The sequence below is a fragment of the Bactrocera tryoni genome, chromosome 3 (assembly GCF_016617805.1).
Source record: "Bactrocera tryoni isolate S06 chromosome 3, CSIRO_BtryS06_freeze2, whole genome shotgun sequence".
In the NCBI taxonomy this organism is placed as follows: domain Eukaryota; kingdom Metazoa; phylum Arthropoda; class Insecta; order Diptera; family Tephritidae; genus Bactrocera; species Bactrocera tryoni.
The window spans coordinates 34,498,376-34,518,194 of NC_052501.1; the positions used below are offsets into that span (position 1 = coordinate 34,498,376).

The 19,819-nt window shown below is 38.0% G+C and overlaps 1 protein-coding gene across 1 annotated transcript; it reads left to right on the forward strand.

Moving 5' to 3' along the window:
- Nucleotides 1–17,356: 17,356 nt before the first annotated feature.
- On the forward strand, nt 17,357–18,643 carry LOC120772619 (40S ribosomal protein S23). Its single transcript, XM_040101334.1, has 3 exons — nt 17,357–17,440; nt 17,892–18,051; nt 18,299–18,643. The coding sequence occupies exons 1-3, from the start codon at nt 17,437–17,439 to the stop codon at nt 18,564–18,566; spliced, it is 432 nt and encodes a 143-aa protein (XP_039957268.1). The 5' UTR covers nt 17,357–17,436; the 3' UTR covers nt 18,567–18,643.
- The last annotated feature ends 1,176 nt before the right edge of the window (nt 18,644–19,819 follow it).

Below are 19,819 nucleotides of genomic sequence, written 5' to 3' on the forward strand. Positions count from 1 at the left end.
CTAACAACTCATGCATACATACATACATGCATAGGTATACGTACTTGTAGCTGCGTTTATGTGGACTTGTGCGGCGAGCAAGACAGTAAGTCAACAAGGGAGCAGCATGCACCGAACAAGTAATCGCAGACATATACATACATACATACATATGTATGTATGTGTTATATACGCATGGGCGGGCGTATGTAGATATGTATGTATGTATGCATGCATGTATGAACACTTGAATTTACTAAGTCGGCATGAATAAAACTGTAAAGAAACCGATCAGTATTTGAATTGTGTTGAATTGGATTGAGCAGTGGGAAGCATGTGCAGCAAATTCGTTTTCTGCCCACTCATGTGATAGACTTTGTCGATTGCAGCTGAAAAGCGAAGCGCGCCGCATCAAGGTGCTCACGCTCAGCACTATGCACTACGCATTTAATACTAAATTTTCTTTATGTGTGTTAGCTTATTAGCAAGTGGCGACATTGCCATTCTCAATTCCACTACCAGTGTTAACTACTCATGCAATAACAACACTATTGTACATACATACATACATACATATGTATGTATATATAGGCATCAACAACACAGGCAGAAGCAGAAGCGGAAACGGCGAAATATTGGCTTTAGCGCCACACCAGAGTCTCAGTCATAGCCAATGTCGCGAGTACTTGTGTGCAGAGTTTCGTCACATTATCACATAGAGGTTTGATAATTGTTAGTACGGGTTACACTCGCGCATAAGCGAAACCTATATGTCTGTATATACTCAAGAACATACGTGTAAATGTACATGCGTGTGTTTATGAATATCTACACGCATATATACATATGTATGTTTGTTTGTATATTTGTACGTGCGTAACATGAACTACTTTGTTCTGCTATAATAGGCGCGGACAAAATATTAAAAAATTGCCACTGCCATACCGACCGGTAGACAGACAGCAAATAGTTCAATGAAAACAATTACAATCACTTACCCATGCATTTATCAACATACATACATACATATGTACGTATGTACACAAACATAGGTGAAAGAGAATAGCCTCAGTGCGTGCAATGCATGGTTAACTAGAACCAATAGCTCATTAGACAGTACCACCAGCACTTATTGCCAATAATTAAAGATTTACAAAAATAGTCATACATATGTATGCATGTGCAATGTACATATGTATGTATATGTACTACACGTATTAACATGTGTAAGAACATTCTCATAATTTTACAACATATGCATATGTATTATGTATGTATGTATTCATTTGAAAATATTTGTGTACTACAGATGTGTACCATATCCCGAAATCTTGGTTTCAAACGGGATTGAGTGTTGCAAGAGTTTGTCAAACAATTGATTCTAACAGCACAGTTTCTGGATTGATTATATAACTCGGTTATACCAGTAACACTTTTGGTAACAACCTACAAGGTGCGTTCCAAAGTAAAAAGGACTTAAAAAAAACCGAACGAATGGTTTTTTCGGCAAAATCAATTTATTTTATACAAAATAGTCTCCTTCAGCTTGTAGAACGGTCCAAAAGCAAGTAGAACGAGTGTTTTAGCTCGTTGGCCGGTTTGGCTGCCAGTATGCCGGTGCAAGCCTTTTGAATGGCCACTACGTCTGCATAACGGTGGGTCAAGCCACGTCAAGTAGTAAACGAAAATTTCGAAAAGTCACCGATTTTGAAAATTAGCAGTTCATTAGAAAGGGGACCAGACGCATACCCCGTGATATAAATCGTCAAAATTCTTTTTTTTGTTAAAGTTATTGAAGGTTGAAAATTAGAGCATGATAAAATTGTAAAATTATTTTCTCATAAACCACTGAAGACAAATCGATGAAATTTTGTGAAGTCAAAGAAAAGTGGTCGTGCTATATTATAGATATTTTTCACGATACATTTGTTTAAACAATAATGTTTTAAAAAATTTTTAGTTAAACAATTAAAATGTTTCATGTGTTCTTTACGCTAAAAAAAAAACTGAAAAATATGTGACACAACGCGTAAAATATTCACCTTTAATAATCTGCAAAAAATTGTTGTTCATTCATACCATTCCAAAGATATTGAATTTTTTGTCCCCCTACCTCTCTCATGTGAACGCATACATTTTACCACTTTTTAGGAAAATTGCTTTTATGCGACAACAAAATTCAATCATTTTAATATTTTAATATATTTTTATTTGTATTTTGAAATTTAAATTTTTTTTTCGTTTTTTTCATTTTTAATATTTTTTTTTATCAATCAAAGTAGTTCCCAACAAAAAAGGTATTTCACTGATCATGGTGATAGCGGCTGTTCATGTTGTCTGAAACAAAAAAAATCGAATGGATTATTATTCAGTAGTTCTGCGTCTATCGTCCCTACCAAATATAATCAATTTCATTAAAAAAAATGTCGAACTTCAAAAAAAGTCACGAAAATCTTGTTTTTTTTTCGTTAAAAATCGTTTAAAAAAATATATGAAAATATTTTCGAAAATAAACAATTCTGGTAGGGACGATAACTATAAATTACTAGAAGAACATATGTAAATTTTAAAGCAATCGGTTGAATACTTTTTTTTAGGACCATGACAGTTTCAGAAGATGATGTTCGAGAAAAATGCGTTTAAAGTTTCCAGAGAGGTAGACAGTAGCTTACGACACGTCGGCGACTATGAGCTGTAACTTATCAAATACTATGAATTTCGGTCTGAATTTTTCAAAGCATGTTTTCAATAGGTTTTACTGTCAAAATATAAAAAAATCGATTTTTCGAAGTGATTACATGAGAATACCCCCTTAAAACGTATGACACAACCATCATTGCGCAGTTCGCTCGTAAGCTCCCGACATCTGTGCCGCAAGAAAAGCATACATAGGGGGACAAAAAATTCAATATTTTTGGAATATACATCTTCTTCTTCTTCTTAATTGGCGTAGACACCGCTTACGCGATTATAGCCGAGTTAACAACAGCGCGCCAGTCGTTTCTCCTTTTCGCTACGTGGCGCCAATTGGATATTCCAAGCGTAGCCAGGTCCTTCTCCACTTGGTCCTTCCAACGGAGTGGAGGTCTTCCTCTTCCTCTGCTTCCCCGGCGGGTACAGCGGCGAATACTTTCAGAGCTGGAGTGTTTTCGTCCATTCGGACAACATGACCTAGCCAGCGTAGCCGCTGTCTTTTAATTCGCTGAACTATGTCAATGTCGTCGTATATCTCGTACAGCTCATCGTTCCATCGAATGCGATATTCGCCGTGGCTAACGCGCAAAGGACCATAAATCTTTCGCAGAACTTTTCTCTCGAAAACTCGCAACGTCGACTCATCAGTTGTTGACATCGTCCAAGCCTCTGCACCATATAGCAGGACGGGAATTATGAGCGACTTATAGAGTTTAGCTTTTGTTCGTCGAGAGAGGACTTTACTTTTCAATTGCCTACTCAGTCCGAAGTAGCACCTGTTGGCAAGAGCAATCCTGCGTTGGATTTCCAGGCTGACATTGTTGGTGGTGTTAATACTGGTTCCTAAATAGACGAAATTATCTACAACTTCAAAGTTATGACTGTCAACAGTGACGTGAGTGCCAAGTCGCGAGTGCGACGACTGTTTGTTTGATGACAGGAGATATTTCGTCTTGCCCTCGTTCACTGCCAGACCCATTTGTTTTGCTTCCTTGTCTAGTCTGGAGAAAGCAGAACTAACGGCGCGGGTGTTAAGGCCGATGATATCAATATCATCAGCATACGCCAGCAGCTGTACACTCTTATAAAAGATGGTACCTTCTCTACTAAGTTCTGCAGCTCGAACTATTTTCTCCAGAAGCAGGTTGAAAAAGTCACACGATAGGGAATCGCCTTGTCTGAAACCTCGTTTGGTATCGAACGGCTCGGAGAGGTCCTTCCCGATTCTGACGGAGCTCTTCGTGTTGCTCAACGTCAGTTTACACAGCCGTATTAGTTTTGCGGGGATACCAAATTCAGACATCGCGGCATAGAGGCAGTTCCTTTTCGTGCTGTCGAAAGCAGCTTTGAAATCGACGAAGAGGTGGTGTGTGTCGATTCTCCTTTCACGGGTCTTTTCCAAGATTTGGCGCATGGTGAATATCTGGTCGGTTGTTGATTTTCCAGGTCTAAAGCCACACTGATAAGGTCCAATCAGTTTGTTGACGGTGGGCTTTAATCTTTCACACAATACGCTCGATAGAACCTTATATGCGATGTTGAGGAGGCTAATCCCACGGTAGTTGGCGCAGATTGTGGGGTCTCCTTTTTTATGGATTGGGCATAGCACACTTAAATTCCAATCGTTGGGCATGCTTTCGTCCGACCATATTTTACAAAGAAGCTGATGCATGCTCCTTATCAGTTCTTCGCCGCCGTGTTTGAATAGCTCGGCCGGTAATCCATCGGCCCCGCCGCTTTGTTGTTCTTCAGGCGGGTAATTGCTATTCGAACTTCTTCATGGTCGGGCAATGGGACGTCTGCTCCATCGTCATCGATTGGGAATCGGGTTCGCCTTCTCCTGGCGTTGTGCATTCTCTGCCATTCAGCAGGCTGGAGAAGTGTTCCCTCCATAATTTAAGTATGCTCTGGGCATCGGTCACTAGATCACCTTTGGGGGTTCTACAAGAGTATGCTCCGGTCTTGAAACCTTCTGTAAGCCGTCGCATTTTTTCGTAGAATTTTCGAGCATTACCCCTGTCGGCCAGCTTATCAAGCTCTTCATACTCACGCATTTCGGCCTCTTTCTTTTTCTGTCTGCAGATGCGTCTCGCTTCCCTCTTCAATTCTCGGTATCTATCCCATCCTGCACGTGTAGTGGTCGATCGTAACGTTGCGAGGTAGGCAGCCTGTTTTCTCTCCGCTGCGGCGCGGCACTCCTCGTCGTACCAGTTGTTCTTTTGCACTTTCCGAAAACCAAGGGTTTCGTATGCAGCTGTACGTAAGGAGTTTGAAATGCCGTCCCACAGTTCCCTTATACCGAGTTGTTGATGAGTGCTCTCAGAGAGCAGGAGTGCAAGCCGAGTAGAAAAACGTTTGGCAGTCTGTTGTGATTGCAGCTTTTCGACGTCGAACCTTCCTTGTGTTTGTTGGCGTGCGTTTTTGCTGCACAGAGGCGGGTGCGAATCTTGGCTGCAACAAGATAGTGGTCCGAGTCGATGTTAGGACCTCGGAGCGCACGCACATCTAAAACACTGGAGACGTGTCTTCCGTCTATCACAACATGATCGATCTGGTTGGTAGTTTTTCGATCCGGAGACAGCCAGGTAGCTTGATGAATTTTTTTGTGCTGGAATCTAGTACTACAGATAACCATATTTCGGGCCCCGGCGAAGTTGATCAGCCTCAACCCGCTTGGGGATGTTTCCTTGTGGAGGCTGAATTTACCGACCGTAGTGCCAAAGATACCTTCTTTGCCCACCCTGGCGTTAAAGTCGCCAAGCACGATTTTGACATCGTGGCGGGGCATCTCTCATAAGTGCGTTCCAAGCACTCATAAAGGCATCTTTGGTCACATCGTCCTTCTCATCCGTCGGAGCGTGGGCGCAGATCAGCGATATGTTGAAGAACCTCGCTTTGATGCGGATTGTGGCTAGACGTTCATTCACCGGAGTGAATGATAGTACTCGGCGACGGAGTCTCTCTCCCACCACGAATCCCACACCAAACTTGCGCTCCTTTATATGGCCACTGTAGTAAATGTCACAAGGACCTACTCGTCTCTGTCCTTGTCCCGTCCATCGCATTTCTTGGACGGCGGTGATGTCAGCCTTTATTTTCACGAGGACATCAACCAGCTGGGCAGCGGCACCTTCCCAATTAAGGGACCGGACATTCCAGGTGCATGCCCTGATATCGTTATCCTTATTTCGTTTGCCATGGTCGTCATCAAAAGAGGGGTTTCTCATCCGAGGCTGTTTGTCGCTTTTCATTGGGATAGGCTTTTTACGTGGCGGGTCCCAAACCCAGCGCACAACCCTATGCAGGGGATGTTTCGCCTTCTCACTTCAGCTCACCTTCGAACGGATGTTCTTAGGCTACCCAGAGGATACTTGGTCAAAGACCGGAAGTCGTGAGCTGCTTGAGTCATATGTAAAAGAATCGTTTCTGGCCACTCCCAAGTGAATGGCGATCAGAGAACTTTCCTCACTTGCGTGAACTTCTACACATGACCCCATCCTCCTATACATCACGTCACATATATTTCATTTTTTTAGCGTTTTTTTAATTGTTTAACAAAAAAATGTTTAAAATATTATCATTTAATTTTTTTATTTAATTTATTTTTCCGCAAAGGAAGAAGTCGCACGGTGCCATATCAGGTGAATACGGGATCGATTCTGAGCAATTTTTGGTCGTCAGTCAATTTGTGCGAAACAAACCGTGCACACACCTTTCGTAAGCCCAAATGTTCGGTCAAAATCCGATAAATCGATGTTTTGGAGATGTTCAATTCCATTTTCATGAATTTCAGTGTTTTCGGCTGATTTTGGATGAATTCACGCATAGTTTCGAAGGAATTTCCAGTGATCACGGATTTTGATAGGCCCACATGTTGATCGTCAATTATATTCTCACGACCACTTTGAAAACGTTGAAACCTCTCGTGCACTCTGCTACGGGATAGCCAATCATCGCCATGAACTTGTTTCATCAATTGAAACGTTTCGGTAAAAGTTTTACCAAATTTAAAACAAAATTTAATGTTGGCTCTTTGTTCGAAGCTCATTTTCGCACCGATAACACAAACATACTGACACTTTAAAACGCAATAACTGGTTTGAAATTTAATACTTTTCACGTCTGCATAATGTGAATATAATATTACTCTAGACCTACTCTTTCCTTCCATAGAACGGTTTTGTCAAAATCTACTAATAGTGCGATAAATCGGTAACTAATGGGCAGAGGGCTTTATAGGAGCCAAATTTAGTTGAAAATAAATATATCCGGACCTAATCGACTAATTTCATCCTAATTTGGCCATAGTGTTAATTTAGCATTTCCTTGTTGCAATGTGAACTACTCATGTGTTATTAAAATTCGGAGAAAATGTTTCTTTGATTGTACCCTTGTGTCAAAAATATACCTAATATAAAGATTTTCGAACTTCCAGTTGACTTTATACTAGATATAGTATGTATATCGACCAATGTGGGAGTTATTTTAATGAAATACAGAGAACGTATTTTTCTAATACTAACAGAGTATCTTTGTGCCTAATTGTGCGTGAATAAAATCGCGAAAACTTGCCATATAACTGATATTCAGGATTTTTAAACATCAGGCTGACTTTACTCCTTATATATGTTTATTTATTAGATTTCTTGAAATTAAGTTCCTAACACCTTAGCAATGCCAAAAGTTAGTGTAATCAGTCCTTTCATTTCTCTATCCCCAATCATTTGAATATAATTTTCGCTGACGGGAAATAAAATATAGTAATAAAACTAAGAGAGTCTATGACTTTCAAAAGAGGTGATACCAAATTTGATTGTAATTTATTCACTTTTTTGTAGAACAATGAAGTTGAATTCTTTCGCTACATTTTTATACTATTGCAACCTGTTGCTACGGAGTATTATAGTTTTGTTCACATAACGGTTGTACGTAAGTATTACTAAGCGAGATAGATATAGGGTTATATATATATGTACATACATATAAATGATCAGGATGACGGGAAAAATTGAAATCAGGTTGACTGCCTGTGTCCGTCCATATGGAGATATCTTGATGAAACTTGCGACGTGGGTTCATTAATACAAAACAAATTACGAGTTCGTAGATGGGCGTAATCGGACCACCGCACGCCCACAAATCGCCATTTACCGAAAACATATAAAATGCCATAACGGTGGGCAAAAATGGATGAAATCGGATGATAACCCCGCTCATTCAACATATAACAGTACTGTTAAATCCTACTGAGAACGCCATAAATCAATAAATAAATACGCCTGAGACATTAAATTTTACCATCGAGATGGTATGAGAGAGCTTTATGAAAGCCACTGTGACAATTTGTCGATGAGCATGGAACCGCCCACTTTTTGGTGGGGTTTGGGTCTCGGGATCCAACCAACCGATTTCGACAATAGGACGTTCATCTTAAATTCGTATGTCACAGTGTGAAAATAGATGAAATCGGACAACAACTACGCCTACTTCCCACATACTTAAATTCCACTTCATTCTTTCAATTTCCAATACACAAATCAAGAAGTAATTAATATAATGGGATAAAACTTTACACGTATAATATCTTCAGTGTGTGCCACCTTATCCCCAAAACTATTCAAGCCCCTAGGAACCGAATATTTGGACCCTGGTACCTTTAGTAAACTATAATTGAAATTAAGGGATAATCCTTCTCTTATAATGATACGATTTTCGAACATCCGGCTGACTTTACTAGATATGATTTTTTTTTAGTATGTTTTATTGAGAAAAATCAGGTCGCTTCTAGCCTCAACTCCCATATATTATATACATATGTACCATATAATGATTTTCGTTTTTCTAACAAACCTTATGGCGAATATGTCGGTCAGTGTATGAGTTATATTTAGTATACTTATGTATATATAAAATTGCTTGGATTTCGATCCCCTGGTTAACGTTTTACACCTTGACTATTTCCCTGGCTTTGATTATTGCAAGTTGCAAGAGCATAGAATGTTGGTTTGCACCCTTTCTTCATTGTTTAACATAGAGTTTTGCCAACACCTGAAGGTATTGAGCCGGCTTTAATCCTTAAAGTTGAAAGAGTGTGTGTAAAGTGTTCGGTAATACCCGAACTTTACCCTTCCTTACTTGTTTTCTGTTAATAAACTGTAGTAATGTCAAAAGATAAATGATAAAATCGGGTCAATACTACCCTATAACTAATGCAAGATTTTCAAACTTCCGATTGGTATACTGTATATACCGAACAATATGTAAGATATATTAGCAGAATTAATTGAACTTATAGTGTCAAATCTATAGATTTCGGCTACAGCTCATTGTATAACGCAAAATATCGTGAAAAAATGCAAGTCACCTAAGTCACCTACTGGGCCAAACTCGTTCCGACATTTATCGCTAATAGCAATTGAAAACAAAACCGCACCAAACCTGGATTTTAACGAATTCACTGATACGAGTACTTTTGCGAAAACTAAAACTAAGAAAAAATGGTAAATATAATTGTTCTTTCTCTATTTCGTTTTATTAGCCAAAGGTGGGAAAAGTTATATACCGCTACATTAATTGGTGCTTTATTTTTATACCTATTTACACGATCGAGAGTGATTAGTCTTCGCTGGTGAGCCTATGAGTGCACGTCAAATGAAAATATAATTTTAGTTTTGTTCATTTATTTCAAAGTGAAACTGAATTTTACTACAAAAATTTACATTTATTTAGTTGATTTCTACTATTATGGTGAATAGGAAAAGAAAATTCGTAACGCCGACTCATCAGATGCTATCATCGTCCATACCTCTGCACCATATATCAGGACGGGGATGATGAGTAGCTTGTAGAACTTGCTTTTTGTTCTTCGAGAGAGAACTTCATTTCTTAATAGCCTATTCAGTACGAAGTAGCAGCTGTTGGCAAGAGTTATACTGCATTAGGTTTCGAGGGTGGCATTGTGGTTGGCATTATACGACTTCAAAGTTATGACTGTCAACAGTGGCGTGGAAGCCAAGTCTCGAATGCCACGACTGTTTGTTTGATGTTTGTTTCTCTTGCCCTCGTTCACTATCAGACCCTTTTGCTTTGCTACCTTTTCCAGTCTGGAGAAAGCAGAACTAACGCCGCGGTTGTTGAGGCCAATGATATCAATATCTTCGGCGTAGGCCAGCAGCTGTACACTAGTATAGAAAATTGTACCTGCTCCATTTAGCTCTACAGCACGAATAATTTTCTCCAGCAGTAAATTGAAAACGTCGCGGGAGTGCAAGTCGAGGAGAAAATCGTTCGGCTGCTTCACAGTGGGTGCGTATCTTCGCTGCAACAATATAGTGACCCAAGTCAATGTTAGAACCTCGGAGCATATGCATTACTAAAACACTGGAGAATTGTCTTCCGTCTTTCACTACATGATCGATCTGGTTGATGGCGATTTTCGATCCGCAGACACCCAGGTAGCTTGATGAATTTTCCTATGCTGAAATCTAGTACGACAGATAACCATATTTCGGGCCCCGGCGAAGCCAGGACTCGGCGATGGAGTCTCTCTCACGAATACCACACCGAATTTACGCTCGTTTATATGGCCACTTTAGTAAATGCCAGAAAGACCTACTTGTCTCTGTCCTTGTCCCGTCCATCGCACTCTTGGACGGCGATGTTGTCAGCATTTACTCTTACGAGGACATCAACCAGCTGTGCAGTGGCAACTTGTCAAATAAGGGACCAGAAATTCCAGGTGCATGCCCTTAAATCGTAATCCTTTATACATTCGCAGTGGTCATCATCAAAAGGATCGTTTCTGGTCAATCCCAAGAGAACTTTGTTCACTTACGTGAACTTCTACGCATGAGTCCCTGCTCCATTTTTTTGTTCTGTTCTTAGTAAAATATAGGGAGAACTGAAGAAATTCGGAATTTAATTGTAGAAGATGGGAAGAGGAGGGAAACGTATTAAAAAATATCTGGAAAGATTTTTGAAAACTTCAAGAAAAGGAACACATGCAAAACTCAGCACGGTCACAAGCGTCGATCGATGAGACGGCGCATTATCGTGCAACAAACGCCAACTTTCATCTTTGCGATATTCGGGCCGAACACGTCGAATACGGCGCACCAAACGCTTCAAAACTTCAAGGTAGAATACCGCATTAACGTATCTACGATGATTTCGGCTGATTTTTGATGAATTCACGTGCATTTCCGGTGATCACGGATTTTGATTGGCCCACATGTTGATCGTCATTTATGTCCTCACGACACTTAAAATGCAAAAACTTCACTTCCAATCAATGAAATGCCATGAATTTAAAGATAGCAGACTCTAACGCACCAGTCGACATATAGATGGGCGCTAGATTCAAAAAGTCCTGTTTCCTTTGGAACGCTCCTTGTATACACTACACTTTTCAAAGCACAGCCGCCCCTCCTTAATGTGTTGTACCAAATTTGAGTTATATATCTTAATTCACGGCTTAGTTGGGGCACCTAATACATATTCAATTAATCTACGAACTTGTTCTTACTTTTTTGCCAAGGAATATGGAAATATAAGCCAACTTTTATAACAAAATACGAAATTACAAAGTTTTGTTTTAATTAATATTAATCGACCAACAGCACACAAGAGAGTCTAAAAGGTATATGTGAATTTGACATTAAAGCGTAAGACATTTGTTTTGACAGAAAAGTTCGATGTATGTATGCTTTTGTATGAGTACTTTCGGATCGAAGCGAAATGCAACAAGACGAAGAAAAATGTTGGGCTACTCTTATCTCTTTACGTGTTGCCAAGCAACAGCCTTCATTTGAGAGAGAAACACCGAAAGCAAAGCGCTCATTGTGGCATACCTGTTGCTTCATTAGCCGCGTTGTTAAAGTATGAATTGTCGAGTTGTATGTGTCCCATACTCTCCGATGAAAAATGTTGCGAAAGAAATAAATATAAGTAGTTAAGCGATCTGTATATATAATAGGCATTCATTCACCGTCGAACTGTCATCGTAACCGGTTGCTTTTCGCTCTTGTGCTTATTGAGTTTGTTAAAACGGTATAACGGTTTGTTCTGCGTTTATATTACGCTCGCTGCTTTGTTTGTGAATTAATTTTTTTATCGTTTTATATCTTTTCAATCACTTAATTTCTTAATTTGTTAAACTAAAATTGCGGTTTACTATGGCCCCTGGGCCAATCAAATTAAGGGATAATGGGTTTTCCCTATTATCTCCAATAATGAAAAAGAAAAGAAAAAAACCAAATCCGATCCCGTTAGACCAATTTCCAGAATTACCAGTCTCAAACACGGATGATCCAAAATTTTTGGTCATGTCATCGCTGGACGACAACAAGCCACTTAATTCGTTATCATGCTTCGCTACGTATAAAGGTATTCAAGCAATCAGTAAGGAAGTAAGTAAAGTTACTGAGCATTACGTGATAGCCAGCTCTTTGTAAATAACAACAAAACAGCTAGCAAATTTCTTTCTGCTAAAATTTTACCTGGCGGAGGTCATATCAATGTCAAGCTTCATAATACTTTGAATACGGTTGTTAAAGGCACCATATACGCCCCTTCCTGAATAACTTATCAGAAGAAGATATTGTTGATGTCTAAAGGAGCAGGTGTTTCTGCACTGTACATAAGTTTTCACGAATTGCTGAGCGGCTCCCATAATCCTACGGGTGTAGTTTTATTAACTTTTTGATAAATACAAACTTCCTGGAAAGAAATTGATGTTGCCTGGAGAAACCCCTCACTGTCCGGGTCCGTATTACCCTAATCCTATGCGTTGTAAGCAATGTCAATTAATTGGCCACACAGCAAAAAATACTCGCCGCAATTCACCTTCTGTGTCTCATGCAACCTCCCTTCCGATCATACCCCACCTACTGAATGTAAGAGAATAATGTGTGCAAATTGCTCGGGCGACCACCCGGCATCATCTAATACTTGCCCTAAATATCATCAATCCAAAGAAACATTAAAACAAAACTATTTTATAAATGTAGTATGCGCAGTTGTTACCAAGTATAAAATTCAATTTTCATACAACTTCTAATGCAAACTCTTTGGCCTCTATAGCTAAAATTTCTAACAATACTAATCAAATCAATAATGAAACAACACCTAATAACAAATCCAACAATCCTACCAAAACTAATCTAACAACAACTACAGACATCAATTCATCTTAAACAACTCTTCCAACCCATCCTACCTCCTCTTCTGCCACTTCTCCTTTCCCCTCTCTTTTTCCCCTTTATCCATCTCTGACTCTCCTCTCAATATCCTTTCCTCCTAAGTCCTATCACACCTCTCCCCACCTTCTCCCTGCTCAAAAAAGATCCCTCTTGTGACAATCTTACCCACTTTTCCTTCTTACAATGAAGACATTTAGTTTAAATAAAAATATCTCGTAGCTTTAACTTTTTTTCTTTTATAAGTTTACATATGATATGATTACACTTCTTCAATGGAACATTAACGGTTATGTTAATAATGGTATTAACTTTAGAGTTAATTATGGGATCGTACAATCCATCTATTATCCTGTTGAATGAAACTCACCTTATCTTATAATGTCTCAGCTTTTGACCTCTAGGGCTTATATGTGGGATATTTTATTAATCTCCCCACATAACACCACCAACAAGCAGGAGTTGCCATCCTAGTTAAAAAGAAATTCCAATTTCACGTATTACTTCCCATACCCCTTTCAATTCTTTTTCTTCTGTAGCTATTGGGATCCTCGCCCCCTATAAAATTTCAATCATCTGTGCTTATTCCCCTCCTGATCAATCATTTTCTACTAATGAATTTTTAAATCTTATTCCTTCCGGGTTCAAATCCTTTTATCTTGTGTGGTGACTTCAATGCTTGGAGTCCCTTTTGGGCTCTGCTTCTACTAACTTCTAAGGGACGTAGCATCCGAGGATGCCTTTACTAAGATCCAACTGCATTGTTTTAAATGATGCATTCCTACCCATTTTTCCACTCCACTCTTACCTTCACTAATATTGATCTCTTTCCATATGTTCCTGCGCCTCCCTCTCCTCAAAAATATCTTGGTGTTGTATTGATGATCTCCATGGCAGTGAGATCATTTTCCCATCCTTTCCAAAGATATCTACTTCTCGTCCCTCATTCATTTTTAAGCCCAGGATCTTCGGTTTCTAAAACTGATCTCGGCTGATTGGGATAGGGTTTGAAGAAGCCTGTTTTCGCATTCACGTTATTTCCCTTTCTTCCAATATAAATCAAGAGGCTTCTAGAATCCAAAAAATTATAATGTTCTGCTTCTAACTATTCTTTTCCCCTTTCTTCTTTCTAAACCAGTCAAGCTTGCTGTCTCTTTGGTGGAATAATGAGCTTCTCTGCACTAAGAAATTTGAAACAGAACGCATTGGCATCAATTTAAACGTTTATTGTTCTAGTGTAAACTTAATAGCTTAAGCAAAAAATCCAATGCACTTTTTTCGCCATAAAGCTAAGGCAGCTAAGGTTCATTGTTTCTAAGAATTTACGAATAATATCACTTCTTCTTCGGATTCTAGAAAATCTGGACCTGATATGAAAAAGACTGGGCTGGTTTATCACCTTCTTCTCCTATCACTTATTTTAAATACCCTCAAGCACTTCTACCATATCCCAAAAGATATAGCCTTTTGTGAGTTTGCCAACGCACTTTCCAATATTTCTTTGGACTCCAATTTCTTCTGATTTTTTCCTCTAGTAAACTTTTCTTCTCTTTGCTCTCTCCTTTTACCTTCCTCCTCCTTCCACCTTATCTCAATCAGCTGGAATACTTAGGATGCCGATATATCTGAACTTGATTTTAATTCTAGCCTCTCGTCAGTCAAGGGCAAACTCCTTGCATTGATAAAATCTCTACCTTATCTATCAAGCACCTTCTCCATTCTCCTTATATCCTGTCTACGTCAAACTTACAATAGTATTTTTCTAGTGGCACCCACTTGTCCCCTGGAAGACTAGCGCTGATTGTTCCTATTTTAAAACCTGGCAAACCTCCTGGTGTGGTCAGCAGTTATCGTCCCATTTCCCTTCTTGCCTTGCCTTGGTAAATTGATTGAAAAGATTATTAAGCTACTAATCTGCCTGGTATGCCTGCTAATCTAATAATCTCTATTTCGTGCACCAAACTGTGTTCTAAGAGGGGCAGGGTACGCTGGATGCTCTCCTGCACCTTGATCACTTTATCTCTGCTACTCTGTCCCACAAAACTCATGTTTCTATTCTTTCTTTAGATTTCCTAAAAGCATTTGACAGGATTGGGATTCATGTAGTGTTAAGACAGCTTAGTAGGTGGAGAGTGGGTTCTCGTATTTTTAACTTTGTCAAATCTTTCCTATCCAACCGTAAATTAAGTGTTATCATATCCAATGTTTCATCCTCTGTTCCATACCATTAGATAATGGTACTTCACAAGGGTCACCTCGCCTCGCATTTACTATTGCATTTGGATGAAATCAGCAACCATTCTCATCAGATTTTGTTACTCATCCGGCATCAGATTTATGCTGATGATTTTAATTCTTATTCTCAAAACTTCAAATTTGACTTCAGTAACATACCATTTTCTGAAATTTTATTGTGTCTTTCTCGTTGGTCCTCTACTTCTCTGTAAGGCAACATCAATATCTTTTCCAAATCGAAACTTTTCATATTTGTAAAAACATCAATGTACTATCCCAACGCTCACATTTGATAATACAAACATTTTGTGTACAGATAGTATTAAGTTCCTTGGTATTGTATTAGACTCTAAGTATACATTTAAGAAACATTGTCAGTATATAAGAAAAAGACTTTTTGTTAATTTAAATATTATTAAATAGCTCTCATGTAAGCGCTCACTCATCGGCTCGGCTTTACTGGTCAACGTCACTAAAGCCCTCATCTCATCTGTAATTAATTATGGCTTAGAAATTTATGGACATCATTCTAAGAATCATCTAAAGATGCTTGCTGCGCCCTATCATTCTTCAGTTCGTTGTTCTCTTCGAGTGTTTCCAACATCGCCAATTAAAAACATACTGACGGAAGCTGGCCTACCTTCTCTAAAAGATGCAGTGGAAGATAGCTTAAATAAGCTTTATTCAAAACTCATACTCAGCACGAACTTTACTATAAAAAAGGACTTTCAATCATCACTTTGCAGAAAGAGGTCTCCTAAAATACTGTCTTCTATTTTTAAAAGTGCTTTGTTTGCTAAAACTAATGAGTTGCCGCTTAAAATATTGCTGCCTTTGCAGTAAATATATTCCACCGTGGAAAGTAAAGGAATCTTCTTTCATTAGTGATCTTTACTTTTCTTCGCAAATCCATCACTCCCAGCACTGTGTATAAATCTCGATTTTTGGAATTATCTGCGCACTTCAAATCTTTTGGTTGGCAGTTTATATATACTGATGGCTCCAAATCGTCTGCATACATCTTTTGCTGTAGCTGATGATAACCAACAAAGAATAACATCATGGTTTATTATTTCGATTTTGTTCAATTTTACCGCTGAAGTTGGCTGGTATTCTCAAAGCTGTCCAGTATGCCCAACACAAAACCTTGGTAAATTCATCATCTGTACAGATAGCCTTATCGTGTTTTCAAGCTTTAAAAACCGCAGTAACTACAATGACGTCATTATTGGCATTAGATCGTTGTTGTTTTCGTTAGCACATAGACTAAAAATAATGTGGATACCCGGTCACTCTGGAATCATTGGAAATACTTTTGCGGACTCGGTGGCTAAGGAGGTGTGCATCACTCCAACAACTACATCTGCCTTGTTTGTTAAGAGTGATATAAAACGGCTTATTATTCAACAAAGATCCACTAAATTGGCGCTTTTGATTGATGAATTACAGACACCACTACTCTCTAGAATAAATTCAAATCGTATCAAACTATCCTTTTCCGTCATCGCTTTCATCTAATTATATCATTCCATATATCAGACTTCGCATTGGCCACTCCATTATCACACACGCTCACATACTAAATGGCACTCAGATCAACCAATGCCCATTTTGTGATTCAGATTTAAATCTATTGCATCTTCTGCAACATTGTCCAGCACTTCAAACTCATAGACTGTCAAACTTCAATAATACTGATCCAATAATTTTATTGATGGATCCCTCAAGCAACAACATTTCGAAAATCTACAACTTTTTGAAAGACAGCGACCTTCTTCGACGCATATAACATAACCAGTCGGCCGATAGCCCATGATGCTAGTGCTGCGTATTTTCTAAGTTTGTATAATAATTGTATTATTATGTAAGCTTTTATAAAATAAAAATAAAATAAAAATAAAAATAAAAAAAAAAAAAAAAAAAATATATATAATAGGTGTGTTACTATTGCAAAAGAAATTCAAATCTATTTAATTTAGACGTTGTAGAATTTGTAAAGATATTTTATATAACACAGATTTGTGTTTTTTATTTTTTTGCAAATTTAAAATTTATGGTATTTCGATAGCACACAAATTCATCAAAATCTATAAATCTTAGCTTTTACATCTATTATATTGGTTCTGTAACTGTGTATTTCATTAAAATTTGGCATTTACTATTAGTTTAGGCTACAATGTGACATCGACTTTACTTTTTTCCGAACACTTCCTGCTTGAGAAATTGTTTGACAGCTTGACAAGTTGTTGTAGCAGGAATTTGAAAGATGTATACGATCCGAACGGCAGCTCGTTCTTTTATTTCCGCCATTGCTTGAGAAAGTTTGGAAATTATGGGTGAGTTGCAGAAATAGTTCATTTCATTCGTTTTGAAGCATTTCTTTGCTATATTTGCGAAAAGTTTATGAAATGTTTTAAACGGCGATGAAAAATATATAGCAGTAAGTAAAAGTTCCTCACAGAAGTTCGGAAAACTTCAAAAAATTCGTCGCAAATTAATCGGCGTCTAAGTGCAAGTAGTTTGCCGACATCTTAAGTTATTTTATCCAACGATATCACTAGAATCAGCGTATTAGAAAACAGATTTCTAAATAAAAGTATGCTTGGTTTTTCTGTTTGAATTGTTAAAACTAATATAAAAGTCATATCTCTGAAATAGTAAATGCCTTCGGAAATCTAACCTCAATATAGTTCAGTGTACAAAAATAAAATTAGTTTCTATTTTTTTTATTTTGCTGCTTGATCAAAAATGTACTCATGATTTGTTTTCTTTTTTATTATTTTGTAGGCAAGCCAAGAGGTCTCCGCACTGCTAGGAAGCATGTGAATCACCGCCGTGATCAGCGTTGGGCTGATAAAGACTACAAAAAAGCTCATTTGGGAACCAGATGGAAGGCCAATCCTTTTGGAGGAGCATCACATGCCAAGGGCATTGTACTCGAAAAAGTGTATGTATATTTAGTACTTGATTTGGAAAATGTGTTAATATGTAACAGTGTAATGTGTGTCAGAACCGTCTTTGGCTAATGATTATGCGGCACGCAGTATATTTTTGTGTTATGTGTACTTAACAATCATATCACAGGATTATACTGTGAGCAGCGTATCACTTTACGCAAATTTTTTATTATTATTAGTAATACATTCGACTACAAATATAGTATTATTTTTAAATAGATGAATATTTAATTGCAGTGGCGTTGAAGCTAAACAGCCTAATTCTGCTATTCGCAAGTGCGTGAGAGTGCAACTGATCAAGAACGGCAAAAAAATTACCGCTTTCGTGCCCCGTGACGGTAGCTTGAATTACATTGAAGAAAACGACGAAGTCCTGGTTGCCGGTTTCGGTCGTAAAGGTCACGCCGTCGGTGATATTCCCGGTGTGCGTTTCAAGGTGGTGAAAGTTGCAAACGTTTCCTTGCTTGCATTGTACAAGGAGAAGAAGGAACGTCCAAGATCGTAAATCTTCTACTTAATGGATAAAATACATTCGTTTAGTTTCTACAGTAAAGAAAAAATATAAAACTCATAAAAAATTAACTTCTCTTTATTTCTCATACTCTATTAATTATTTTGTAAGGACTCCTACTTATATTACTAAATATGAAGACAATACTATTTTCTAAAGGTGATTTGATAGCATATTACTAATGTCTCGAAAGTTTTCAATTGTGAATTAGGAGTACGTTAATCCAGTAATTTTTTTTACCATGTTTAAGATGGTCGCGGAAAGTAATTCCAAAGGGACTACTTATTACTTACAAATAGGTTTAAATTGCAGCACTTGACGGATAATATGTGGTAACGTATGACCGGCTGTTGTGTTTTCGGGCATTTGGAGGAAAAGTAGTTGGAATTCGACTGGGACAAAAAGCATTCAGGAGATTGTCCGTTCGTATTATGTGGCTAATGATATATTCATATTTAATCCATTGTCCGAATTCGGCGTAAATTAGTTATTGTATATTGTGTTATGTTTTTCAACGGTGGTTTTTTGATCGAGGTTATCGCAATGTTTGGCGTTAACCTTCTTGGACATGGTGCTTCGTTTAGGAATTTCCACACAAGACTTTGTTTTTGATCGTTCAGTTTGTGACAGCTATATGATATAGCAGTCCGATGTAAAAAATATCTTGAAATAGTTTTTCATACAAGAACTTAATTGATTGTTCTTTGTATGCTATGATCCAATATCGGCGAGTCCGAAAAATTAGCCTTCTTAAGAATAAAAGGACTTGTCACGTTCTAATTTTAATTAAATGTATTAGTGCAAGGATTTAAATCAACCGCTTCTTGAAAAGCAAATATGAGATATTTAAAGTATATCTAATATGAACACGTGAAGGTAACATCGTTGAAGTCTGCAAAAATCATACCGATTCAAATGAAATATAAGATTAAGGACCCTATTACGGTTTTCAACCCAAAACATTTTGGTTGGAGTTTTAAAATTCGGAATTATGGTTTTCAACTCAACCCGTCACCAAAATTTCAGTTTAACTTAACGTTTTTGGTATTATAGTTTTGAACTCTGTGTCAGTGGGGTAGACTAGGAATTAACCATTTTTGACTGCTAACAAGCTGTTGTAGCTTAATAAAGAGTCGATACAATCTACTACTCCTAGGAATAGACTTCAAAATTAAAATTTTGAACCATATTGGTCTTTTTCAGTCACTGGTTTTTTGTGGTAACATCATTCCCCCAGCAAGGAAATA

Coding starts and splice junctions, on each gene's coding strand:
- LOC120772619 (XM_040101334.1), top strand. Junction 18,052..18,298: donor GGCATTGTACTCGAAAAAGT/GTATGTATATTT, acceptor ATTTAATTGCAG/TGGCGTTGAAGCTAAACAGC.